Raw genomic sequence first — 25,771 nt, forward strand, 5'->3', positions numbered from 1 at the left:
ATGTCGCTTAACGAAGAACAAAATCTAGCAGTTCAAAGGGCGCTGGAAGGCCACAACATTTTAATTCATGGCCCTGCAGGAACGGGAAAGTCGTATGTTATCAAGCAAATCATTGACACTATCAAAAATACACCTAAAAAACTGTCTGTCACAGCAACAACAGGCATCGCGTGCATTGCTTATCCGGATGCCATGACCATCCACAAGTGGTCCGGATATGGCGACGGACGAAATAATAAAAAGGAAATTGCAGAATTAGTACAACACAATAGACATTACATGGAATGCAAACAAAGAATTATTGAAACTGATATCTTAATCATTGATGAATGCTCCATGATGAGTAGAAAACTATTTGAATGTCTGGACTCTATTTGTAGGATAAAAAACTCAAACTTGCCATTTGGTGGCATTCAACTCATTTTAGCCGGTGATTTTCGCCAACTACCCCCAGTTTCTAACCCTATTTTCAGTGACAATGGTGAATTTTGTTTTTTAAGTCCATTATTTGAAGTAATAACACACAGGTTGGAGCTTAGGCAAGTTGTCAGACAAAGTGAACTCCAGCTGATAGACGCTATTGCACAATGTTCTATGGGTAATCCAACCAGTGATTGTGTTGAATTTATTCAAAGCCTTGCCCGACAGTTACAGAGCCCAGATGCTGCAACTAAACTTTTTTCAACAAATGAACAAGTTGACGAATACAACCGTACTAAAATTATGGAATTTCCAGGACAGCTGTATGAATTCCTGTCTGCAGACACTGGTGAACGGAATTTTCTATCACAAATGATTATACCAAAACATCTTTGGTTAAAAATTGGAGCCCCTGTTATTCTGATGAGGAACCTCAGCGATAAGCTGGTGAATGGACTGAAAGGCGTGGTGTCTGCAATTACGGAAGAGGGTCCAATTGTTAAATTTGGAGAGAAATCAGTTCCTGTTCCAAGAATGAAATGTTCTGGTATGTTAAATTAAATCAACACACTTAATTTATGTTACATTATTACATAGTTAAATATAATTATCTGAGTACTGCCAATCAATTTACGGAAACAAAACATTTTTTTTATATAACTTTTTGCCCGTGTTAATTTCCTTGTTTTAACTTGACCCAACAAATGATGAATATTGATATAACATACTTTCAACGACGCGTACGATCAGTTCTGCATTTCTTTAAATTAACATGCCTTTAATGAATCAGTTTTCAGTCCTTCAAAGAACCATGATGTTGCTGTTCGAGAGCAGTATCCATTGAAGCTTGCTTTTGCCATTAGTATCCACAAGTCGCAAGGCATGACCCTTGAAAGGTAAAACTCCAGTCATTTTTTATATAACATATTGCTCATACTTTATTATAATGTTTTCCTGTATCACCTTCATTTAAATTAACCCTTTCAGAATTTTGAAGGCTTTTGCCAACAGTTTGGATCCAGATGAGACGCCACAAAATGTGGCGTCTCATCTGGATCCAAACTGTTTGCTATTCTGATAATATTCTTTGAAAAAAATCTAAGAAAATGCTAATTTGAGAAATTCAGCAGACGACATTTTAGCAGACGACAAATTTCCCAGCATGCAAAGGGTGAACATGATTTTTTTCATGTCAGCTTACCATGGTAATTAATTTTCATTAAGTGTCATGTTAAGCTTTGTTTATTTGTAGACCTTAAAATTACCTTATAAAATCGGCAATTAAAAGAAAACATGTTAAAATACATTTGTCATACATGTATAGCTAAAAAATCCTAATGGGATCAATATTTATAAACTGTATATCCTTAAAATATAATTGTAGATAATAATTGTGATTATTTTAAAATTGGTTTCTCTTCAGTGTGGAAATCAATTGTAAAGGCATATTTAAGCCGGGCCAACTTGGAGTAGCACTGGGAAGGGCGCGTACCACAGATGGAGTGAGAGTGGTGAACTTCACGCCCAGTGTTTGTTTGAAGCAACCCTCTGTAGTTCAAGACTTCATTCAACGTGACAATTCTACAAGGCCATTTCTGACAGATCACAGCTGTTGCAGAATAACTTCTAGGTATATATTACGTCACTTACTATTCAATTTTGCAGCTAAAATGTTAAATTAGAATCCTGCAATTATGTAAAACAACACTTACCCTTAAGCATCGTCATTCCCTCAACCGGTCTGGACGTTGGGGGGGAGGGGGGGACGCCGTCACACAAATTCTCCGCCAGTCAGGTCTTTGTGGGCTGCTAGGAGTAGCTCATCAATGGGAAGGGATGTCCACTTTTTCACATTTTCTATTCAGCTTTTCTTCTGATGACCTAGAAGGTGACATCCTTCTAGGGTTACACATGAACACATGTTCCTGTGAAACCAATAGCACAGTCTTGCACAGTGAGTCGTGTCTGGTGACGTGTCCAAACCAAGCCAGCTTTTGTTGTTTCGTGGTCTGCTATGAGTAGCTTATCAATGGGAAGGGATGTCCACTCTTTCACATTTTCCATCCAGATTTTCTTCTGATGACCTCGACGGTGACCTCCTTCTAGGGTTACAAATGAACACATGTTTCTGTCAAACCAATAGCACAGTATTTCACAGTGAGTTGTGCCTTGCGACGTGTCCAAACCAAGCAAGCTTTCATTGTTTGATGGTCCCTAGGTGGTGTTGTTTGTGCTATTCACCATGATCTTCGACTTCTCTGTGCTGACCTCCATTCCATATGATCCTGCACTTTAGTAGAGCTTACCCTTTGCTAATATCGTATGACTTTGATTTTTTCACCTAATCCAATCCCAGATGTTGACTTCCTTTTATTTGTCGGTTCGCTAGTCATTGTGCAGTTGAAGGGCAGGGCTGCTGAACGATTCTTGCCGGATTTGGCTTTTTGGGATACAGTAGTTTGTCCAAGGAGAATGCTGTTCAAAGATCTCCTGTACTGTAGCGCATTGGGATTGGTATTAGCACCATTGTAGGTAGACCTCTGTTGGTTGAACAGGTTTTCAACTGCGTCAGAGTTTACAAGGCCAGGAGTGATACGCACTTTGGACTCTGCTGATATTAGCATCTGGCACAGCTCAACGAATCCAATAGCACAGGATTGAATGTCCTCATGACATTGTATGGACATGATATTCTTTGCCCTTATGTTTTTAGGAACTATTTCACAATTCATGGCATAGGTTTCCCAGTCCTTGAACCACTTGGAAACAATCATTAGGTCAGTTAGCCTAGAGTCATCAGTGGTAATAATTGGCTTCATGTCTCTGAATATTCTTATCATAAGCGATGTTTGTTGAAGAAGCTCGATAACACCAGTGAGGACATTTCCCTTCTCTCCTAAGTACTGCTGATACTGTAACATTAAATTTAACATTTCAGCGTTCAAAACATCCTCAGCCAGGTGATTTCTCATTTTTGATTGGTTTGACAGGAACATGTGTTCATTTGTAAGTCGCCTGTGAAGCTGCAGGGCATTGCACCTGTCCCACTGATAGCAGTCAATAAACATCTGCCACTGTACTGTGTGTCCATTAATTAATGTTAAAATTCTGGTACACTTGTCTGATATACCACTTTTCAATATATTATTTCTAATTTTTTTCATAACATGTGAAAAATCCATTAGAAAAACAATGTCATTAAAGGTGCAAGGACTTACAGTCTTGAAGGTGTTATTTTGATTTCCAATATTTATTTTCATAAATGTTCTATTTGCCTGCGCGCCATCCATGCATGTATAGACAGGTTTAAACCCAAACATTTTCAGTTTGTCAATAGCTTCCCAGAATATTGGGTACATTTCCGGGGCCTGTATCCCATCAGATAGAAAATGGGCTATTGGAAATCTAAAACCAGTGATCCCCAAAAACAGAATCTGCAATGCATGAGTGCCAAGGACTTTTTCGTGGCTACCTTTCCTTAATGTATGTGAAGTATTACCCTCTTCTCCTATGTCCATCAGACCAGTCATTTCAACCACATCACCTGATTTGCATATATGTATGTCAGCTTGAATACTCATTTCATCAATGATTAAGCCACCGATGTAACCCTCTTGGGGTACTTTTTGACGCTGTGCTTCATTGAACATCCAATGAAAAATATTGTCATCGAACCCAACATGTTGTTTAACTTTTGTTTTATACTGAATTAAAACACTTCGTGAAGGCAATATCAAATATTTGGATTCTCTTACTGCTTCATAGGACTGTGGACTCCTGCAATACCATTGCAAACATAAAGAAATAATACTTTGAGGCCATCTCCTCCCTTTTGGATCCCTAGCAACATTTTGGGCTTGGCTTAACAGGAGCTCAATCATTTCACCAGGTGCTCCAGGAAACAGCTTCATTATACTATCTCTGGTACTATCACATTCAATAGCAATGTTTATGTTCTCCTTGTTTTCAATGTGTTTGCTAGAGTCTGAATGGAAAGTCATTTTTAAGCATTTTTTACATGTTCCTGATGCTGAGTTCATTCCAACAAGTCTGTTGCATACAACTGAGTGTATTAATCTACTGCCATTATCATTATCATTATCAAATGTCCACTTATTAAGTGTATGGTACCGGCTCATGATTACAGTTTTTGATATTTGAACACCAGCACAAAGTTTCAGTAGGCGAACGCCCTGTATTACAGTTTGAACACTCTCTTTATTTGCATTAAAACAATCATTCATGAATAGAGATTTAAGGTCTATATCTGTCCCACTTATCTTCAATTTCCAGTGCCCATTACACTGAAATTGAATGACCTTATACACCTCATTACCATCACAGAAGATCTTTGTTGGTATAGAGCACTTAACACTATCATTGAGAATTTCAATTTTTTCCACGTCTATAGGCAATAATTTCATTATTTCCTGTGGGTTTTCTGGTAATGATTTTCTGTCAAGAACATCACACAGTTTTTTCACACTTATGCCAGTGTATGTTGTCATGGTGGTTTTCCCTTTGATACGTTTCTTAACTGCATTAGAAAACACATGTGGAATGTGGTCAACAAATATGCGCTTGTTACATATGGAACTTTCTCCACATTCCTTCATTTCAAATTCATATGCCTTATACAATGAATTGACTTCAACAGCACCTTCTGTGTCTAGACACACTCTAGACAATAGCCTGAAAATTAAAGTTAAAAAGTTATAACTTAAGTTATAAAAAATAGCTTTAAAACAGTACTAAAAGTGAGTTTGTACCTTGTTATTATAACTTATATTACAGTAATAACTAATACTAATTTAAGTTTAAATTCCTTGTTAATGTTTTTTTAATTTATTTTGTTTATAAAGTCATTTTAATAAATAATATTTTAAAATAATGATATTTATATCCATTTATATAAGAGGCCATTTTTTATCTTTTGTTTCATGCAAATTCCTACCACATTTTTCATTAAAAAAACAATACATTAGTATGATAGTAAATATTGTTCATTTTATTGGAGTTTGCTGTACTTGCAGACTTTTTAAGATTATTTTAATTGTAAAATAATGAAAATAAAGTTTTAAATTGTTAGTACTTTGTCTATTTCTTTGCTAAATCTACTTCTTAAATGTTTGTTATTGTTATTTTATCCCTTCCCCTGTGACTCAAAAAATAAGTTCTGTGAAACACACACAAAAATAAAATGGCCTTAGTGTACAAGTTTAATTTTATTAATAATAAATATTGCATACATAAATATTGGTTACTGCTTACTGAAACCCATACACGGATTGTTTTATCTTACCTTTAAACATACTCGTGTATTGCCTGTTAACTTGTTCTGACCTTTTGTGAAATTGATTTCAATAAGCAAATAAGTTTATTGCCAGAAAAGTTTAATTTTTACAACTGAATTCAAAACTATTTCTATAGGCGGAAACCAACAACTATGTATTTTTGTCTCTATTTGGACCTTGCTATGCGAAATGGGTGTTTAAAGCATGTGGGTCAAGTGTTGTCATGGATTAGCCTGTGCAGTCTGCACAGGCTAATCAGGGATGACTTCCCGCTTTTATGATATTTTTCTTTTAACGAAAGTCTCTTCTCAGCAAAAATCAAGTTTAGGCGGAAAGTGTCGTCCCTTATTAGCCTGTGCGACACTTTACGCACATGCATTAAACCTTTTACATATTGCCAGGCTCATTTATATATGTCATGTTCTGAGAGAATTAGGCATAATGCAGGTGCGTAAAGTGTCATCCCAGATTAGCCTGTGCAGTCCGCACAGGCTAATCATGAGAGACGAAACTTTCCGCTTTTATGACATTTTTCGTTTAAAGAAAGTCTCTTCTTAGCAAAAATCCAATTTCGGCGGAAAGTGTCGTCACTGAATAGCCTGTGCGGACTGCACAGGCTAATCTTGGACGACACTTTACGCACATGTCCAGTTTTCTCAGAACACGACTCATATACCCGTATATATGCAGCTATAGTTGATACATGTATTAAGAACTATGTGTTTATTGTTTTGACTCAACAAGTAAAAATCACTGAAATCAGTGCAGTTATTTTCAATTTTCTTGAAATCAAATTTTCTTCTTTTTAATCTTTTATGTTGTCAAAATAAGAAAATTTTTGGACTTAAGGGCCTATTAATAAAAAAATGTACATAGTGGTTAAAGAAATATTTTGTCTACATCTTACATTGAGAATTTAAAGCTTATAACATGTCATCTGTTTCAGAACAAGGAAAGATAATGCTGAGCTTTCAAACGTTACAGTTGAGAACCTGCTTACATCAGAGGCTGATATTGACATTGGTGAAAATGAAAGTACCTCTGAAGAATTCGATGAAGAATTTGACAACATCATCAAAAGTATCGATAAACTTCAAACTGAAAACATTAAGTTGCCTGAAGATTTAGATTTAGATGCAATTTTACAGAATTTAAAATGTGAAAATGTTGTAACACCAATGCAGTTGAAAGCAAACAATATTGTAAGTAATATTGATAGGGAGAAATTTGAACACTTTGTGAAAATTATATATTCAAAAATTATGTCGTTCATGGAGAGTTTAAAAATTGATGCAAGTAATGTGGCACCTGTTTCTGCACAAAAGCTAACAGAAGTTTACTCAAAGATGCATGTTTATCAGACAAGTGCTGAGTACAGAATGAGTTGTTTGTCATTCTTTAATAATGAAGTATTTACAGAGGAACATTTACATGTGTCTTTTAATATTACAAATTCGGTTCGAATATATATACTTAAAAAACAAGCTGAAATGATCCCAATTACAAGTAAAAAAAGCACAGAAAGAAAAATCACCAATGCAGCACAGGCAAGAGTACGTTATGTTGGTGGTTACTGTATCGCAAAGCTACACTACAAATATATACAAAAGAAAAGAAGTACCATGTACCAAACAGACAAAGCAGATATGTTTCAGGAAGCTGTTATAAGTGCAAATATTCTGGACAGTTTAAGAGTACAAGAGCAAGACACAAGCATGCCAGAAACCATGTTAGACATTAGTAGGAGGCAAAATCAAAACAGATCGCTTACCAACATCCCTGATTCACTGTACAATTTCTATTGTTCTATCACTGAACAATCCTTAAAATTATTGGTTGACGAAAACCTAAAAAAACATGGTAAAAATATGTTCGAATATTCAAAAAACACTTTAGTTGAAAATAAAAATTTATATCACCAGTTTTATACTGCTGTGAAAGACAGTTGTCAGAAGACTGTTGACATTTATAATAATATAATTGACAATCAAGATTTTGAAAAACATATTTACATTATTTATACAAAATTAATTAAAATCTTTTTGATGGTCATGGTAAATCAATTTAGAAAAGACATTCTGGAAAATGTTCAAATAAAAAAGAAAATGTCACACAGAAAACAAATTTTGGTGTCTACTAAAGGTGAAAAAAAGCCACGTAAAAATATTTCAAAAAAAAGTCCAACAGTGATTGACATCGATCAACCAAGTACGTCTACACAAGTTTTAATTAAAAAGAGAAAAAATGAGTCGGATTCTGACAGTGACAACTCTCCAGTGGAGGAAAACGATGAAGTTCTTTGCCTTGTTTGTAACAAGAAAACAAATTCCACAAACAAAGGAGCCATAGCTAATTAGTGGATTCAATGCGACAAGTGTGAAGGCTGGATCCATCGTTTGTGTGCTGGTCTTTCACACCATTTGAAATGGAAAAAGGCCCAACGTGAAGGGTCATTTTTCTTCTGCAAACAGTGTGAATAAAAAGTTTTTCTATGTAAAAAGTTGCTGAGGAATAGCTCGGACAAGAATTGCACTATATGTACAATGGAAATTTCAAAGGGCCATAACTCTGTGAAAAATCATCCGACCAGAACCGACTGATAATATGCACATCTCCTCTTGGTAGTGAAGCTTCCCATAAAGTTTCATTGAATTCCGGTCATTAGTTACTGAGAAATAGCCCGGACAAGAATTGCACTATATTTACAGTTAATGGAAAATTTCAAAGGGCAATAACTCTGTGAAAAATCATCCGACCAGAACCGGCTGATAATATGCACATGTCCTCTTGATAGTGAAGCTTCCCATAAAGTTTCATTGAATTCCGGTCATTAGTTGAAGAGAAAATAGCCCAGACAAGAATTGCACTATATGTACAGTTAATGGAAAATTTCAAAGGGCCATTACTTTGTGAAAAATCATCCGACCAGAACCGGCTGATAATATGCACATCTCCTCTTGGTAGTGAAGCTTCCCATAAAGTTTCATTGAATTCCGGTCATTAGTTGCTGAGAAATAGCCCGGATAAAAATTGTTTATTTCAAATAAAAAAGAAAATGTCACACAGAAAACAAATTTTGGTGTCTACCAAAGGTGAAAAAAAGCCACGTAAAAATATTTCCAAACAAAGTCCAACAGTGATTGACATATATCAACCAAGTACTTCAACACAAGTTGAAATTAGAAAAAGAAAAAATGTGTCGGATCCTGACAGTGACAACTCTCCAGTGGAGGAAAATGATGAAGTTATGTGCCTTGTCTGTAACAAGAAAACAAATTCATCAAACAAAGGAGTCAAAGCTAATAAATGGATTCAATGTGACAAGTGTGAAGGCTGGATCCATCGTTTGTGTGCTGGTCTTTCACACCATTTGAAATGAAAAAAGGCCCAACGTGAAGGGTCATTGTTCTTCTGCAAACAGTGTGAATAAAAAGTTTTTCTATGTATAAATATTATTCAATGTGTCAACATTGCACATTATTTAAATAATTAATGAACGGATCACATACATAACTTACCAAGTAATGATTGTCATTTTTGTGAACAAATACTTGTGTGAGAAAACAGTGTTGACGTTTTAAATATTGCGCCGAATTATTGTTAGGAAGAATTTAGAAGCGTTCCGAAACATACACACCCCCACGACCTTCACCTTGTAAGCGTCTGATGACATGGAACTTGACTCGAAATTGCCGATAAACAATTCCCGATTTACAACGATTTCGAGGTAAGAACGCAAACAAAAGGACAAATCTGTGTTGTAAGTTGATAAACTCTTATTTGTTTATTGTATTAATGCGTATTATGTTCGGTAGCTGTGGTATTTCGATAGTTTTACTCTTGTAAAATCGGCACTGATCTATCGGTCAGATCGGAGCCGACCTAGCATTTCTTCGAGTTCGAGAAGTATTTTCTTGTAGTTTATGTCGGCAAGTAGCCGTTTGTGGTCATTTTTCGTCACGAGGCACCCTTTCCCAACAAAATGGTACATAGTTTTCGAAAATCGACCGCCATTTAGGCAATTTATCGCTTAAAATGTTGATGAAGGTGATTTTTCTGTGTCAAGAGATACCTACCTTGTTCATATATAACATATCAGAAAAAAAAATTTTTTTTTTTTTTTTTTTTTTTTGGTCAATATGATAAAAAAATGTTGTTTTATGACAAATTGATAGTGTTAAAGTGACTTGGCCACGCGCCCTTCACCTGTGGTTGGTTCAACTAAAAGCCTATGGAAAAATTATTATAGCACTTATCAATAACATTCCCGAATGAAAACATTTTATTTTCATTTGTATCGATCTTGCTCATCCTCCGTTGTCTGGGTAAAGACATAAAGAATACTAGGTTAGCGTTGAATACAGAGAAGTTTATGTTGCGAGGCTTAGAACGCCGGGAGCGCGAGCCTTGCCGGGTTACAGCAGACTTTTTGCGATAAAAGGACCAGATAATGGAAAACGTTCGGCTTTTCGACTGTTGTAAATATGGTCTGTTATTCATAATAACGTTAAAGTGCTGTTGATTTGATAATTGTAATGAGGGCCTAGACGAGTGGGAACTCATTGATAAAATGTTTACATTATATGCATTGATATTGAGTTTTACGCATGATCACACATTTTGAATTCTTATTTTATTTTTCCAATGTGTAACCGTACGCACAGAATTTAAGTCTTCTTTTTTACTAAATTTAATTCAGTTTTTTACGACTTTAAGCGTCTTATCTGGAGCTCTGCATACATGCATTAGTAGCATATATTGAAATATATCCATAGACTTTCTTTGGTTATTGAAGGTAAATTACTGTACAAAAATTATGGTTAGTCATTAACCAAAAAAATGTTAAGTCTACAAACACGCGGTTAATTTCGGTTCAGTAGCAAATATCTTACAAAGGGGCGCAACTTCTCCTATAACATAAAATTTCCGTTATACGCCGTAAATTTCCGTAGTCCTCCGTAGCATTTCGGAATGACTGTCAATTGACATCATTGTATCATGCATGATAGTATGTTGCTTTGTGCTTGGGTGAAACTCACATCTTGTCATCGCGTTAATTTATTAAGCGCATTAATATTTGATTCCATTATGCACTCCGCCTATTGCACAAGTCTCTCTGCACAAACCAACATACACATATGCAGCATGCAATTAACGAACAAGAATGTTGCATCTGTACACATGCATGATACCATTAAGCAGAATGCAAATAGACAGTGGACATCAGGCAAGATGTAAGTGTCATCAAGCATGAAAAGGTGTCTACATACTAATTGAAAGTACCATCAAGAATCATGACACAGTCACAAAGAAGGATGTAATTTTTACCTAAATACCCTTCCATACTTGTTATCTAATAATAGCCGTTGGTAAACTCGGTTGCATTTGCAGATTTCTGCATACAAACATAATTATGTTTAAACTGGCACAATGTTTTATTTATCTATGGTAAATGCCATTATTGTACAAGAAAATAATTTAATATATAAATACACAAAGAATGGAAAACATTCCAGTACACAACAGATAAATGAGTAGATAATACCCGTGTACAAAATGGGACGTTCCCAATTCCAGTTTGGTGCTATTTTTACCATCTTATACTTTACACAGCTCTATGCCTAACGTGAATTAAATAGGAAAGCATACATTGCAGATTATTTATGAATTGTGCGATATGTGTATGGCTTGTTGTACATTCTTAATGTTTAAGTTAAATGTCAAAAGTATATGCATGGATTATAAACAATTCACATTACACGAAATTAGGAAAATGTGATCAATTGACAATTCAGATATGTCGATATACAGTACATGTAGAAAACATGTGAAATAAGTCGCGTTTATAATAAATCGTCAAAAAAAATTGGGGAAAATGATGCAATAAGTATGTCATTTTATGACGCCATCAATCAGCTGATTCATTATACGGATGGCGAAAAATTATGTCATATGACTAGACTTAAAGGTTGTAGGTCGTATAATTTTGAAGCTTAAGTTTTCTCGACTTTGTTTCTTATGAAAAATCATTCAGTGGTAAAGTAAATATAAATAAAAAATAACAAAACAAAAATCGTGTAATTTTATATTTTATTTCAACATTTCTTTTGGTGAATATGTCATATATATATTTTTCTGCAAAATATGAACATTTTCTTCCAATGGGTCACCTCAAAATTCGATCAATGAACCAAACAATATCGACTTAATTTTAGCGCATATCGCATGACGTCATTTGTAGTAGTCCGTGCACGCGACAGGTATATTCCACAGTGTTGAAGACAGGCAAGTATATTCCACAACGTGTTATACCGTCAATGTCGCGGTGAAAATGGGATAAAATTATGAAATAGAATAATCGAATAGTTTTTCTTACCATTAAGTATCAAAGGACATCAGCCTAGTAAGCCGAAGTTTGCTCAAAAGCACAGTGCGTTTGTACTTAACGCGTTTGGTCATTGAGAAATGCCAAGGAACACTATGAGAATCTACCATTTAAAATTAACATACTATAGACATTGCTTATCAAAAAGATCATACACATGCTAATTACAATTTAATATTACAAATAATATTTACTCCTACATTAACGCATGTTCCGATGATCAATGCGATGAAACTATATTACGATTAGCGTTGTCGTTCTTGCTTTTTGATACGCTTCCCAAGTTTATCATACAACCATTCCCCATCTGTCTTAATTATCTCGATCAATGAAGCGCAACCGCGTGATTATTTATGATTTTGTTATTATTGGATTGTGTTAGTTAACCGCAATACATGAATGAAGTCTCTAAACTTTAAAGAACAGATCCTCTGTTGTTGAGAGCTTTTCTTCAGCAGTACATAATGGTCACGTGTATAAGGGTTTGTTGTATCGCCAACATAAGCAATTTATGTTCAAAGTTTTTCGGATCAAAATCGAGGACGCTTCTAAACAATTGTGTGTGTTTTTCATGAGTAATAAATTCCAACACGTAGTATGAAGATATATTATATCTGTATTTTCATTTTATTATTAGTCAACATCTCTAGTACTCTTTGTTATAGAACCGTTCTAGATAAACATCCATAAAGATATTACCATCGTGTCTAAACAAAAGTAGTATTAGCTGATTTTTTATCAAGCCGTGACACAAATTTAGGCTCGTTAGAACTGGGCGTCATTGAAATGCAATTTGACTTTTTTTTATTAACTCTTCCGTTGGAAATGGAGAGTGAGCGATTAAGTTCCTGTACGTAACATAACAAAACATTTGTGACGATTTGAGACTATTTCTCTTGGTTCTTTCTGGGCGATGACTTATTATGAGTATCACTTCTTATACAGGGAATAATATCCTCGTTAAACAACTTGAACGCTTTCTCTTGATTGCGGTATCTTGAGCTATTGGCCTTCTTGCAAAACAGAAAGTTACAAACGCCCCTGAAAACCTTAGCTGTTTTAATAACGACGTACTTCATTTGTTCAGGCATTATATAAAATAATGTAGCAATTTTCGTGGCCAGGTAAATAAGCAAGAGCGTAAAGATACAGATTCTGTAAAGCAAACTGATTTTGTAAAGAGATGGCCGAGTTGTTATTTTCCCTGACCCGTGCCCAACATAATAGCATCCACATGCTTTCATCGGCTAGAGTATTTTATTCAAACAAGTTTGTGTGATATATATAGTGTCACCTTGGTCTGGGCCAGTTTCATCCACTTCATTCCCAGAATTCTTCATCGTCACGTGCTGTTTGATTTATCCTGTTGTTGATTTCCATCAGTTCAATTGGTATCGTTACACCTGCATTGTGTATTCTAAATATTTGCCTTTTAAATAATGTGGCAGGCTTTTATCTTTTTAAGTTTATCATTGGCATTTTCATTTTTATATTTTATGTTATTACATACCGAGCCACAAATCAATATTAAATCAAATTTAAATAAAAAAGTTCAACATATGAATTTGATGGAAGATTGTATTTCGTAATGGTCCCGACGACTGATTGAAATTAACGATTGTTGGTTCAACTAAAAGCCTATTGATCAATAATTAAAACACTTAGAAATAACAATCATGTGAAAACAAAAAATATAATTATTTTTATCGATCTTGCTCATCCTCCTGTGTCTGGGGAGAGATTATTTATGTAATGGAATCATCGAATAGTTTTTATACCATTAAGTCTCAAAGGACCTCAGCACATAACATTCTATATTCGGTACATTCGATACGATTTGAGACTACTTCTTTAGGCGGCTTTAATCAATTGTAAAATATAGAACACACATTATATCTTTTTTCGCAGTAATATATAAATAGCCTAGTTAAAATATTATTTTGTGAAAAACTTTACTTTAAATTTCCGACATGCATGTATTGCAGACCGTTTTATGTCCGCTTTATCTATAATATAGCTACTGCCATTTTTTTTTAAACAATATCTGCACCGAACATGAGCATTATTTTAGCATTGAATAGATGTCGGTGATTTAAAAAACAATGGTATGTAATTTCTGAGAGTGTTTATTAATTGTTTGTTTCGTTTGCCTTTAACACTTTTGTTACCCTGGTTAACGAGGCCTTCTTAATCAAATGTTCAAATATACACGTGTATATGTTAATAAGTGATTTCTTCTCACGAAGTTTAACAGTTGAAGCTGAATACTTTAACTTTTTAAAGTAAACACCATATAGCTGAATGTATAAATGCCCAATGGTAGTAAGATAGGATCGGCAATTAATATCATGAAACACAAATAAATGGAGCCAATCTAATAGCGTGAAAACTTGACACAATACATAGTAATCGTAAATGAGCTCAGCTCCAATTAATCAAACTTTTCTCTTGCGTTTAAGCTGTAATGTTTGAATGTATTACTATCGGCGTAATCATATATAGCTATCCATTATATTGATGAAGAGTATTCTGAATACACACTGTCAATGGATGTTTTTTTAAATAGTGCAAACAACGCAGTTTAAACAACTTAATGGGTATTGACAACTTATTTGGCGTTGGCTTGGTCTTTCAATTGATTTGATGCTGTCACTCAAGTCCGTTATTTAAGAAAGTATTTTTTTTGCTACATTTTTCTTAATAGCAACATAAATTCATCACATAATACTTTCAAGTTATCGTATATTTTAAAAATAAATAAATCAACAACAACAACAACAACAACAACAACAACAACAATAATAATAATAATAAAATACATCTATTTTTATTGCACCAAAACGTTAATTAAGGTACAAGTAAAATTCGTCTAGAATACATACGTATTTTTAACGAGGCAATATATTAGTTTTCACTGCCAATGTGCATAATGTACCCTAAATGAACGTTTTTCCTATTTTGACATAATTTTGTTGATCTATAATTAAATTGTTCCCAGATTTAACTTGTTTTTATATTGTCATTAAATGCATTTCAATTGATAGACGTCAACATCGGTATTGACGTGAAATAACAATTGAAAGAATTTAAGAACAAAAGATAGCTTCGCCCGGAGTAGAACAGAAATCATTAAGATTAAGTCATATAACCTAATTGCCATCAAGACTCTTTGGGAGTGTATGTCAATAATTTTCATATAGCTTTTGCTTAACAAGAATAAAACTATTCAATTTCTTTTCTGATATGTCACTCGCGGATAGAATTTCATAAATGTAGATTGTAAAATATACGGAGTAGAATATGCAAACATAAAACGTAGAGCCTAAAACGTTTGAAATAAACACTTAAGTTTGTAAAATTTATGTAACACTAATAAGTTTGCTCATTAGTGTTATTTGTTCTTGTTTGGTTTAGGATTACACGTTCAACGAGTGTATTTTGCGAGTTCAGTTTGACTAGTCAATATTGTCTCCATTCAGACATGTAATTGCATGATGATCATACGCAATATCGAAGTTTGAATTGGATTTTTGTTCAGTTACGCACAGTGGGATATTGGAATATCAGAGAGGATTTGTTCTTCATTCACACTTAGTATACAGTTGTGGACGGTTGCATACGCGTTAATGCTTTGTCGAAATACTATATGTGATAATGAACATACGATTGTTAAACTATATTTTAAGATGTTAATAACTAAACTGTACTATATAATATAATCATTAGACTAGAACGTTTCACTGTAAATATATTTAAACAAAATTGGAAATAAATCGTCAAAAGGCTGTGAAATAGATGCGCTGAACCAGCAAGAAACCTGGACTAAATGTCGCAAGACACGCTTAATACATACATTGAAGAAATGAAGATCAAGCCTGAGGTTGTAGAAGCATGGGGTAATGATTCTGCACAAACATCAAAGCTAAAGAAGCTCATTCGACCACTTCTTGTTGCTTTGGCTCTGTGTGGTTGCTATAACTTCAGTGATATAATGTATATCGTCCATGGCCACAGTTGCAACGCCAAGAACGTGCTGTCTTCGATATACAGATTTGTGTATTTTGTGATTATATTGATTATGTGCATCAAACAAGGAGTGTCCATACATTATGCTCCTTCTGATAATAAACTGTTTTCTATCCTTGTGTTTCTATGGCACTTGAGTCTGCTTTTATTATTTTTCGCGTGTTTAAAAACGACAAGCAGAAAATTTGGTAACCTTGAAAAATGCTTTAAAACTTGGGAGGAGGACATAGTGCGGGAAAGTAAGGCACTAGGACTACGATGCCTAATTAGCATGATACAAAGCAGAACACAATGGGCAGTGACTGTAGCATCTGTCGTTATAGTTATCAATGTAGTTGGTCTTGCGGTTAAGGTTGAAATGTACCCTGACCTCGCATCGATTCATTACTTTCCATTGCAAAACAGCATTGGGACAAAAATTGGATTCATTGTAATAGCAGTAATGACTTCCTCGCTCTGGATTATCCCACAGGCATACGCGATTGTTCTTTCAAGAAAACTGACCTTACTTTTCGAGATATTTACGGAAAAATTGCAACATGAAATCTACTCCAGTGGGTGCACAGTGCCAAACAGTTTCCAGAGACTTCGATTATTACACTTAAGGCTCTCCAAACTGGTGGCCGAACTCGACAAAGACCTGAGCTGGTTTTACGCCGCCGACATTGGGTTTGGGACGGGACTCGGTGTATTTTCTCTCTACCAGATCATGAAAACCAGCATGGACACGTTCACACTGATTTTGTTCATGTTCTGGTTTCTAGCCTCCCTGGCAATAATTTCTTTCGCTTCAACATTTGCCGCCTTCACACATGAAGCGGTAAGTCTTTTTTTCATTTTATTTATGAGTTGTCTTTGAAATTATAGACAGTTGTTAGATTGCATTAGATAATGGTCATGTTGAAATTAATAAGGAGTTTTTCTCCATGAAATATATGGATTAAAACGGACAATAATATTATTAAAGAATTAGTCGGTTTTCACCTTTGTAATGACTTAATAAACTAAATGCAATTATGTTCGGCACCAAGCAGTCAAATAATAACATTATTATTAGTGAAATATGTATTGGGTAGGGGTTCAAATAACTAGAGACGCCGCCCAAGGTTTGATATTTATGTCCGAATGTATATCGGAATTCTCGTATATATGTATCTTGTTTCTTTGAATTCTCTCATTCTCATTGGACATATATGACATCATGGTACATGGTTGGACGCACACAGGACAAGGGACTGAATCTCACAAGAGAAGCAAATGGACACATACAAGACAAGGGACATAAACACTAGTACAGAGACATAGACACATATAGTAACACAGAGTGACCTATCCTACAAATATTTCATTTTAAACTTAGATATTATTTTAATTAAACGAAATGTTTGTGATGTTCAATGACAATGTAACTATTGTTCCAGTATAATGTTTAATTATATTAATTATATTATTTATATATATATAAAGTTTTTAATGAAAAGCTTTAATACATGCCAAAATCTGTGAAAAAAGCCCCTTTAATTCTAATATTCGCCCTAACTTTCGTGAGTCCAATTAGATTGGATTACTGGATCAGCTAGTAATACAGAAGATTATTGAATCTGCTGGACATATAAAAGCATGATACAATTACAATAAGAAAATAGTATACATAATTGTACAAAAATATGCATCATGAAGTGTATAACAATTATGTATTTTAAAAGAATTTTATGTGTGACTATTTTGCAAGAACGCAACTATCAAACGTTTCTTGATTTTGAAAAATATATTTTATGATTATGTAAAATGTTCAGTAATTATGAGCCATTTAAATTAAAATGCGTATCATCGTTGACAATTAATCGATATATTAATTTCCAGAAATGCATCAATGTAAGGCAGAACAAAAGGGGAATTGATATGTTTCAAAAATGCTAGTTTACCGTGAAGACACAAAGTGTGTTACATCTTCCAGTACAAAAATTAGATTATCACATGATAGGCACAAACCAGTAGGTATCGATGATGATTCCTTTGTCTAGGACGCGATGTCGTCTAAGACACGATGAAACGCCGGATTGTATATATTCATATACAAAAAAAAAATTAAAAAAGACGACACATATACTGCACCTCAATTTTATTGAATGTATTACATGGTAATCAGAAAACAACCCTGGCATGCTAACACGGAAAGAAGCAAATTAAAAGTTATAAGGAAAATATCAAAGTTGAATGAGATTTATGGTACAAATTTAAAGAGCAGTTTTGCAATAAAAGCGCGATATACCATGACCCAAATGGCTGTTATACTATACAAACCTCGGTTCAATAAAGACTGGGTCCGAGCATTGCTCTATCAAAGCCCTAGAAAATAACACGGATTTGAGTACAATTTCAATTAGTAACCAAAATAGGAGGCTTTCCACATTTGGAAGGATTTAATTTGTGATTGCAGTGTTTATCCTTTAAGGGGAGGTATCAGTTCAAGGAATATGCCATATGACTATGGTTTCATGCTTTGCAGTAAATGAGTTGAGTGTATCAGTGAATTACAAGCTGATTATTTCACATCGGCCGGGCAACGTGTTTATGATACAGTTTAATCATGCTAAATTCGGTTTAAAAAGATGCATTTTTCGTCTTGATTTATATTGATATGTTTTGAAAGTACATGTATATTAATAATCTAAACGTTAGTGTAAACATTTAAGCTTTTATCAACAGCAAAAACTACATAACAAATGAAATAAAACGTATGCGATCATTAAACAGATAATATGGCACTATTTACCCGTTACAACAATAAGCTACAACTGTGCAATGAAAATCAACCTCAGAATACACGTGCGTACAACGTACAAGCACCTTATATTTTACATAAATATATATATGCGAACAGATATATTATTTTTGGATAAAAAGTATGTATTTCGACATCCGTAAAACAATGCGTATACATGAATCTTAACAATACTGGAAATATATTTCCAGTTTGCAGTTTCAGTAAAGTTCATGTGTTATGATCTTTATATGTCCTAAATTAAATTCATGTTTAGTTGTCAATTTTTTAACTGCAGATGTGTATGGCCTAAAATGATATTTTACAATTTAACAATGTTAGTCTATATAATTCTTACCATTGTATTAGAAAATACAACAATATGCTTTTTGCATGAATATGATAAGTGTTCCCGAATTTCAAAACGCACGAATTCACGCCGGGTATGCGGATACTTTGATAACAGATGGCACTTCGAGAACAACAAAAGCCACGCGCGATAGGAGAGTTCTTCAGATTTTTTTGCATTTATGTTCTGTTCATTCGGTTTTCACACAAGGGACATTGTTTTGTCGATTAATGGTATTGCACTTCGTATTGCGAAGGAAGAAATTCGCAGAAAAACGGTTGATTATATTAATAAACGCTAAAATTCCATCGATCATAAGCATGAATTGGATGATCAGTTCATATTTCCAAAAAATAAAAATACTTGGAAATATACCAAGAACGTGCTTTTTTTCGAAATAAAAGTTCAATATATTCATTAATATAACAATATGTTACATTTTATTTTACTAACGTATTAGAAAATCAAAATGTTTAAGCAGTTGGATGCCCAATTTTCATGGACACTTCTTTAATCGATCATCTCGATGACAATGGCACTTCTATTCCTGATTTGTCGACACTTTTTACCAGATATAACACGTTCTTTTTATTAAATCAGAAATGCACAATTCGCTGTGGAATACTGTTATAGTAAGCAGGCAATGCATACTAATGTATGTACTGAAGTAAATTAAAAACGAATTATCGAAACATTTTCTTATCCCTTTGGAATATGATTATGATTTTGTATAAATGTGAGAGATAATTGTGAAACTAATCCGATATGTTTGATGAGTACCGTCTATATGACCATATCTTTTCAAGTTTGCGAGTCATCCAACCGCCGGATCTTCGCATAGTACACGAGCTTAAACAATTTAAACTAACGTCCCTTGTAGCAAAACGGTTGATCTAAAGCATGTATAATTATGTCATTTTAAAGGTACTGAGGTCATTTTTTTATTTATTAGATAGCATGTCATGAAACATCACTCTGCTAAATCTGCTACTTAAGGATAAATATCAGTAGCGATGCAGGTCCGAAATCATTGTGTATAAGTAAGTGCCTCTATAAGCAGGGCTCAAGATAAAGGGAGTTTTCAATTCTGTTATAAAGTTTGTGGCTATGCATTAGTATCGTCTTGATAATGCGAATTTGATTAGCACCAATGACATCGGATTTTATGAAGAACACATTTGTTAAAGGGAAAAGCAAATTTATAGAAAATCGTAAACTCAAAAGGCTCCCCACTTTTGCCGCCTTTATCGATTTTAAGAAAGCGTACGATTTGTTAGATCGAAGTACACCGTGGAAAAAGTTGCAGCATTTGGGATTGCGGGGCAGACTGTTTCAAGCCATATTTTCATTGTATAAAGATGTTTAATGTTGCGTCCGTCTAAATGGCTTCGACACGCATTGGTTCGATAAAAAGTGTTCGACTTGTAACAGGGTTGCCTCCTCTTCTCAATGCTGTTTAATTTGTATATTAATAATTTGGCTTCTACAATAAATAGTTTAGATAAAGGAATCAAGATAGCACTTACAAAAATAAGTATTTTATTATATGCTGGTGATGTTGTATTATTAGCTGAAAATGCCAAGGATTTTCAGTTATTGTTGAATCAGTCTGGTGTACTCAAACTAAAATAACAGTAAACTGTAATAAGTCAAATATTATTCATCGTACTAATGGGACACCTATGTCGGATCATGCTTTTAAACTTGGAACATATTTATTAGAATATGTAGATAGCTACAAGTACTTTGGTGTTGTGTTAAATGAATTTCTTGACTTTCATAAGATAGCTAAAACTGTTGCTATGTCAGCGTCCAGGGCTCTTGGTCTGATTATTTCAAAGAGCAAAGCAGTTGGTGGTTTCCAGTACTCAACTTTCACAAAGCTGTATGATAGTATGGTATGGCCAATCATTAACTACAGCGCTCCCTTATGGGGGGACAGGTCTTTTTCGTGTATAAATGCAGTCCACAGCCGTGCCATGCGGTACTTTCTTGGTGTAGGGAAATATACTCCAAATGCAGTTTTGATTGGGGAGATGGGTTGGAAACCGCTCAATGTTATGCTCTGTGGTGCAGTTTTCAGACAATACTTTAGAGTGATGAGCATGCCAAATACAAGAAAGAATAAAGTGGTATTTTTGTGGTCAAAAAGTGCTAATGTAAGAAATAGTTATTTTAGATCGAAAAAGTGTCTTCAAAATATTAATTGTATTGAATTTTTGAATCTTGCTAGTGGCAACTCTAAACCTGAAATCAATTACATTGAAGATAAATTGTTTGATGTTTGTTTTGTTGGGGTGTTAATTAATAACAAGTCCATGTTACTAATTTAATATTTATTAACGCACAACAACAATGTGAATCTACTTGATGAACGTGAGTACTTTTGTTAAGAGAGAGACCGGTAAAATTGAACTGCCACGCTGGAGCGTGTTCTGGCTATTTAAACTGATAAACATTGTGGCTCATAGTAGACTGGCCACCTGAACACATGAGGAAGCTATGATATACATCTCCCTTTTTAAATTAGTTTAGTATTTGATACAAAATACATTTTATACAATACAATACAATAATGAAGTTATAAGTATATTCAAACACTGTTGATTGATAGATAATACATGGATAGCATAAGGCTTAGCTTAAACCACTGCTGTTTCAGTAAACTTGTTTATCTGTCACTTATACACTGATACTGGTAAAATAAAGACTCTGTTAACAGAACAGTTCATTAAACGTCCATTATTTGCCTGGGCTTCACCTGGCGACCGTATCGTGTGGTGTACACTGGCTGATCAGTTCTGCTAACAGGTGGTTTTGGTTTTGCAGGAACTGGGGATGGTTGTAGTACTGGTAATTGGCTTGCTTGTAATTATTTTGGGTTCAAAGGAATGAAGTCATTGCTTTCATTGTTGTTTCCTCTGCCGAACTCTGACAATCAAAGCTTGGTATTTCAGCAAAATACTCGTGAGGTGATGTCTATTACGCCTGTACGAAACGCCTTCAGGTGTCTGAATAGTGTATGCCCTGTTATTGTGTACCTGTGTAACAACAGCTGGTTTCCATGAACCTTTCTCTTCTTGCTGAAACCTAACTGACTGACCTCTGTTAAGTGGATGTAATTGTTTTGTGTGTTTGTCATAATTTGTCTTTTGTTTTTCTTTCTGAATTTTAAACTTGTCTCTTACTGTTTGGTGATTGATGTCGTAAGGTACAAGCTTGTCCGATGTGATTGGTAAAAATGACATTATTTTCCTTCCCATAAGTGATTCTGCTGGAGAATAACCTGAACACAATGGCGTTGCACGGTATTCCAAAAGTGCAACCTGTATATTTTGACCACTTTCTCATGCCTTTTACAAAAGAGTTTTAGCTCTTTTCACACAAGATTCTGCCAAGCCATTTGACCTCGGGTAGTGGGGTGATGACTGAACATGATTGATGTCCCATTCAGCCAGGAAATGTTGAAACTCTTGGGAACTGTAATAGCTGGCGCCATCAGAGACTAATTTCTCTGGAATACCATGGCGTGAAAACCAAGATTGAAGATATTTAACGGCACTTGATGAATTGGTGCTGTTTAATTTACCCAGTTCAAAGTAATTTGAGTAATAGTCACATGCGATAATGTAGTCTTGATCATCAAATGTAAATACATCAGTGCCAACAGCCTGCCAAGGATAGAGGGATTTCATGGGATTGGAGTGGCTCTTTGATGTTTGAACTTCTGTGATTCAAACTAATTGGGCAATTGAGAACTAACTGCGTGATTTCTGCTGAGATATGTGGCCAGAACATGATATCTCGAGCTCTACGTAAGCATTTTTCCACTCCCATGTGACCTGCCTGGATAATCTCAAGCATTCTGGGTTGTAGAGACTTAAGAATTACAATTTTGCAACCTTTCATGATAATTTCTTCAATAACTGTTAATTCGTCCCGATAATTCCAGAAATCTAAGATCTGAGATGGACATGCTGTTTTTGTGTAGGCAAACCGGAAATAATTGTTTGTTTGAGAACTGAAAGTATTGTATCTTTCTCTGTTTCTTCCCTTATTTCCTGCATTTTCTTGTAATGTACAGGTAAACGTGACATTACCATATTTACCTGAATGTCTGCCTGGTTTGATAGGTCAGGGCCTGTCTCACTTCACGGTTTCCGAGACAATGTTTCTGGAACAGGAATGTCCTTACCTGGGCGATGTCTTACGTCAATGTCATAGGGCTGCATGTGCAGTAACATGCGCTGTAACCTTGCTGGTGCTGCATTTAAATGCTTCTTGAAAATTGAAACCAGCGGTATATGATCCATTTCAACTGTGACCTTTCTATTGTAAACCCATTGGTGATAACGTTTTAACCCAAAAAGGATTCCCAAGCATTCTAGCACAATCATGGCATAATTCTTTTGACTGTTTGTAAGTGACTTGCTAGCGTACGCTATGGGCTTTCCGTCCTGCAATAGCGTAGTTCCGAGACCAGTCCTTGAACTGTCTGTCTGTAACGTGAGTGGCTTTTTTGAATCAAAGTAGCCTAATGCTTGACCTGGTTGTGTTTATATGTCCTTGACCTTGTTAAATGCGTCTATTTGTGGCTTAGCCCACATGAATTCAGTGTCTTTTCCTAATAGCTTTCTTTGGGGCTGGTAACCTGTGACAAAATTCGGTGCAAACCGAGACAAATAGTTGACCGTTACTAATACAGTTTGCAACTCATTTTTGTTGCTTGGAGGCGGCATGTCTTTGATCGCAGCGACCTTGGCTGGATCCGGCCTGAGACCTTCTGCAGTCAGCAGGTGACCAAAATAATTAACGTCAGTCATGCCAACCTCAATTTTGTCCTCATTAGGATGATACCTCGATCGAGCGCTCTTTCAAGCACGGCTTTAAGGTTGCTGTAATGCTCCTGTCTAGTTCGACCATAGACAAGGATATCATCAACAATTGTGACCACGCCATTAAGGCCTTAAAACATTGATCTATTCGTCTGATGATTCGCCTCCACTCAAACATAGACCAAATGGTAACCTCAGATAACGGTACCTTCCAAATATGGTACTAAAACACGTCAGATATGATGACTCTTTACTGAGTTTAACAGACCAGTAACCTGATCTGGCATCAAGTTTTGTGAAGTATTTTGCTCCATTAAGGGATGGCAAAATATCGTGCAGGGATCGCATAGGGTAATGCGGACGCTGTATACATTTATTTAGGTCCGTGGCATCCAAACAAACTCTTAAATCACCTTGGCCTTTTTTCACGAGTACCATGGACTTTACCAATTCGGTAGGTTCATTGAACTTTATTATGATCCCTAATTTCTCTATTTTGGCCAGTTCAGCTTTACATCTGTCCTGTAGTGCAACAGGTATTCTACGAGGGGGGTGAACAGCAGGCTTGCTGTCGGGCGTTAAATGAATGTTGCACTCACCCAGCATGTTGCTTATTCCTTTAAAAAGCTTTGGAAAGTCCCGTACAATAGTCTCTTTCGTCATTGGACAGTTCGATGTCTGGGATTCCACTGAGAAAGATAGCTGGATTAGGCCAAAATTAACAGACCTTTGTAAACTGAGCAAAGGATGTGATTGCGTATGCACTACATGGAATTCAACATTCTCAGAATGACCATTACGTGCGTGTATTCAATCTAAGTTAATAGTGCCTTCAGTCTTAAACGGGGTACAATTGTATGTTGCTAACCGGAGATATGAACGTTTGAGATTTCCCTTGGTACCAATGCTTTGATAGTTAGAAAATGGCAGTATATTTACCTGAGATCTTGTGTCAATCTTGAACTTGATGTTTTGTTGTTTTGAACCTACCCCAATTTCTGCAAAAACTTGTCCATTAACTATTTTGGATTCAATACTATCCACAAAAACTCTATCACAAAGCACACCATCACTATGTACATCATCACTTCGATCGGCACTGTAAATGTCGTTGACATTCCTAGATCGGAATGCGGATGCGAAATGGTTCTATTTCTTGCAGAGGTGACACTGTTCCCCATGGGCAGGGAATTGTCCTTTTCTGTGTACGGTGGTGCAGTTTTGACGTGTCCTCTCCTGTTGAGGATGCAGTCTTGAAGACTTGGCGTTTTGAGTTGATGGTCTGGAACGACGATGTTGGCTGGCCGACTCCGATTTTGCAGATGGACGTGGCTAAAATTTAAAATTTAGATGCGGTGTTGCACCATTACGAGTTGAGACGGGAAGATATGAGAATTTAGCACTAGAAAATAGATGTTGTCTGTATTGCCAGAATGTTGTAGAAGATGAAAAGCACGTACTATATCATTTCCCATTGTACAATGAGTGTAGAACAGAACTTATTTCTGTAATAAATAATATGCCAAGTGTCAATTATGAAAATTTGTCAGATGATGAAAAATAACTTGCGACTTTTAAAATGATAATAACGCATATGTCGCTGCCAATACCTGCTTTAAAATTTTATATGAACGCAAACAATTTTAATACTCTAGGACATAACCATACTTTTACTGTATATATGTATAAACAGAGACT

At 35.2% G+C, this 25,771-nt stretch overlaps 1 protein-coding gene across 1 annotated transcript; it reads left to right on the forward strand.

Annotated features, from left to right (window-relative positions):
- Positions 1-24,216, forward strand: LOC127872360 (ATP-dependent DNA helicase PIF1-like). The gene is made up of 6 exons (XM_052415692.1): positions 1-967; positions 1,211-1,316; positions 1,844-2,050; positions 6,661-6,794; positions 21,048-21,136; positions 24,088-24,216. The coding sequence occupies exons 1-6, from the start codon at positions 1-3 to the stop codon at positions 24,214-24,216; spliced, it is 1,632 nt and encodes a 543-aa protein (XP_052271652.1).
- Positions 24,217-25,771: the final 1,555 nt, after the last annotated feature.

The sequence above is a fragment of the Dreissena polymorpha genome, chromosome 3, assembly GCF_020536995.1.
Source record: "Dreissena polymorpha isolate Duluth1 chromosome 3, UMN_Dpol_1.0, whole genome shotgun sequence".
Taxonomy (NCBI): domain Eukaryota; kingdom Metazoa; phylum Mollusca; class Bivalvia; order Myida; family Dreissenidae; genus Dreissena; species Dreissena polymorpha.